Below are 2,874 nucleotides of genomic sequence, written 5' to 3' on the forward strand. Positions count from 1 at the left end.
TGCAAATAAAAAAGAGAGAAAACGAGAAAGAATCGTTGTTAAAAAAAAAAACCAAGATACCCTCATCTTTTTCTCTAATGTGTAGACAAACTCATGAATTCCATTATCACTTGTATCAACAAATCTTGGTAAGTAAACATTATGAAGTAATTTTGCCCTTGATTTTGTTTATTTCAGATGTTTTGTTCTTATTTCTCATGCCAAACTCACCACCTTTTTCTTTACTATCTCTTCACAATAAAAATCAAAGATTTGTCACCTATTTGCTTTCTGTTCTCTGCCAACCAATGCTGTGGCCATGCTTGGAGAGCAAGAACAGTTCCAAAGAGGCAAATCTCTACTCACTTCATTGATTTCAGTCATTGTAAATGAAACAACATACACAGAGAGGGTTTGTCATGCCGGTTCCATTCACATGTGCTTCTCTTATCAGAATTATTATCCAAAACAATTGCAGTTATTGACATCAAGAACATAACATGCCTGAAATACACAATTGTTAACATTTTTCTTAAGAACTGATGATTGAAATTGACTCCAAGTCATTGTAGTCTACATAAGTATGCTTCTAATACAAATCATGTTCAACATGCCCACTAATATGGCAACAACATAAAACACAAACTGCCAAGTTGCAGGTCATTACTACACGTACCATAGTTCTTCACTGGTCAGCATATTTTAGTATCCTGTTCAGAATCATCGTCCTTGCAAGGCTGATGTCGCGATTACACTTATCAGCATGTGCAGCTAAATCTTCAATGATTTCCATGAACACCGCCATCTTCTTTTTGATCTCATCTATCACAAGTTTCACAGCATCTTCTTCTCTGATAGCAAAGTCGGCGTTGTCCAAGAGTGACTGGATTCCCATTTGCAATTTGATGACAAGCACACGTATACTATCCATGTCATTGATTGTAACAAAAGTTCCAACCTGCATTGAGCTCACTAACTCCTTCTGTTCCTTCAATGCTTTCTCATAACGGTTCCAAAGCATGTTGCACCATTTTCCTACAGAACCAATTGGAACGGCTATCGCACCTGCTACGGCTGTTAAAACAGGCGGTGCAGCAATGGCAGCTGCTACCACTGAGATAATCAGCACAGAGACAAAAGCAGATACAAATAACACATTTGACACCCTCCTCCATGTCTTCATGGATTTCATTTTCTTATCAAGCTTCTTCTTTCGAGATTGCAATTTCTTCAACATGGACACCTGTTGCTCAGAAACTGATTGAAACAGAGCAAAGAACTGGGGTGTAAATGGATCACCCGCTGCCTTAAACTTCTGCAATCCTTCCAATGTCTTCACAAACTTCTTCTCAACTGCCCCATCTTGCATTTCTACTTCTTCCTCAAACTGCTTAATTGCAAACTGTATAATCAACTGGCTATTTTGAGCACGTTTAAGAGAACTTTCAAGAGCCGCACAAAACTCCATGGTTTTGACACTATTCTCAAAGTATTCCTCAACCAAACCAAACAATTCTCCATTATTCCATATATCCTCCTTGCTTTCCAGTATGACTTTCACAACATCTTGGTTCATTTCAAGAAGACAATTTGTGACCTCTTTAAATGAGCCTAAGGATAGAATCCCCACACCAGTAGCAAGGCTGTTTATCACATGATTAGTCCTTTCATGGAGAGCAGCATCAAAGGATTGCAATTCTGGATCTCGATTACAAGCATCCTCATATGAGCTCAAATCTTCTGTGAGTTGGGAATTGGTGTTAGCTTGGAGAGGTAGTGACGGGGTATCATTTCCTCTCGTTTTGCTAGATTGCCCTCCCATCATATCCAAATTATAACTGAAAATAATTTAACAAACCCAATGGGATCAATAGATTTGATCTCTTTCACTTCAAATGCAAACTTAGAAAGAATTAAATTTAAGCAAAACCCCAGTAAAGATGTGATCTTTTTTTTCCTTCAAATGCAGTCAGATTGCGAAACTATCAAATCTAAGCAAACCCGGTTATCAAGTTGACTTAAACAACACAATCCAATTCAGGAAAGTTTCAAAACTGTCCAAAGTTGAAGTTAAAACTAGCTTATTGAACAAGAAAAGACTCAGATTAACAGATTTCTACTATAAACTTCAAAACCCAGAACCAAATTCTTCACTTGATGACAGGAATTAGATCTACAATCAAACCGAAACCCCAAAGGCAAGCCAAAAATGTAAACTTTTTTTGGGTATGAAATAGCTTACAGTATATTCCTCTGTATCAGACGAGCTTCAACTACCAGAAATTCAGTTGAAATAAGTAACTTCCTCTCACAATCAAGCAACAAAAAAAAGAAAAATAATAAAAGCTGAGATCTTATGCACCCAAAAGAGATTTTGCTTGTGTGAATGTAAGAATTAAAGCAATAATAAGTGACAAGAAAATGAATTACGAGAAAAAGACAGGTTTATAAACAATGAAAATAAAGCGCTAGAAAGAGAAGAAGGGTTTGAAGGGGCCTAGTTCAGCAGTGGCTTCTTAGGACAAGAAAGCGGAGGAAATGAGAGAAAATGCGTGGAAAAGAGAAAGAAAGAACAACGTTGTCAAAGAGAACGTCCGTAAAGAATCAGTAGATTTTTATGTTTGGTTGCAAGAGTAAAGAAGATTCGAACCACGCGTCTGAACCGTTCTTATCTATTACAGGCCGGCTGGCAGGTTAACCCGGGATTCAAGAGCCGGAGTTACCCAAATAAAACCTTTTTTTATGTTTATATTTGTTTAATAAACAAAAAAAATAATTTATAAATATCTAGTCTAACATTATTTTTAGCATGTTTTTGAAATTTTATATGTGAAACAAATATTTATAGGTAAAAAAAGTATAGCCATTATCTCATTTGCTTAGGGGCAATAAAAG

At 36.5% G+C, this 2,874-nt stretch overlaps 1 protein-coding gene across 1 annotated transcript; it reads right to left on the reverse strand.

The window, feature by feature from the left end:
- Positions 1-480: 480 nt before the first annotated feature.
- LOC133673481 (UPF0496 protein At2g18630) lies at positions 481-2,590 on the reverse strand. Its single transcript, XM_062094329.1, has 2 exons — positions 2,222-2,590; positions 481-1,817 (listed from the first exon to the last, which is right to left on the reverse strand). The coding sequence occupies exon 2, from the start codon at positions 1,802-1,804 to the stop codon at positions 665-667; it is 1,140 nt and encodes a 379-aa protein (XP_061950313.1). The 5' UTR covers positions 1,805-1,817; positions 2,222-2,590; the 3' UTR covers positions 481-664.
- Positions 2,591-2,874: the final 284 nt, after the last annotated feature.

Source organism: Populus nigra, chromosome 14 (assembly GCF_951802175.1).
Source record: "Populus nigra chromosome 14, ddPopNigr1.1, whole genome shotgun sequence".
Lineage (NCBI taxonomy): Eukaryota > Viridiplantae > Streptophyta > Magnoliopsida > Malpighiales > Salicaceae > Populus > Populus nigra.

Bases quoted from the DNA above. Each gene is read 5' to 3' on its own strand.
- LOC133673481 (XM_062094329.1), bottom strand. From the start codon at position 1,804: ATGATGGGAGGGCAATCTAGCAAAACGAGAGGAAATGATACCCCGTCA.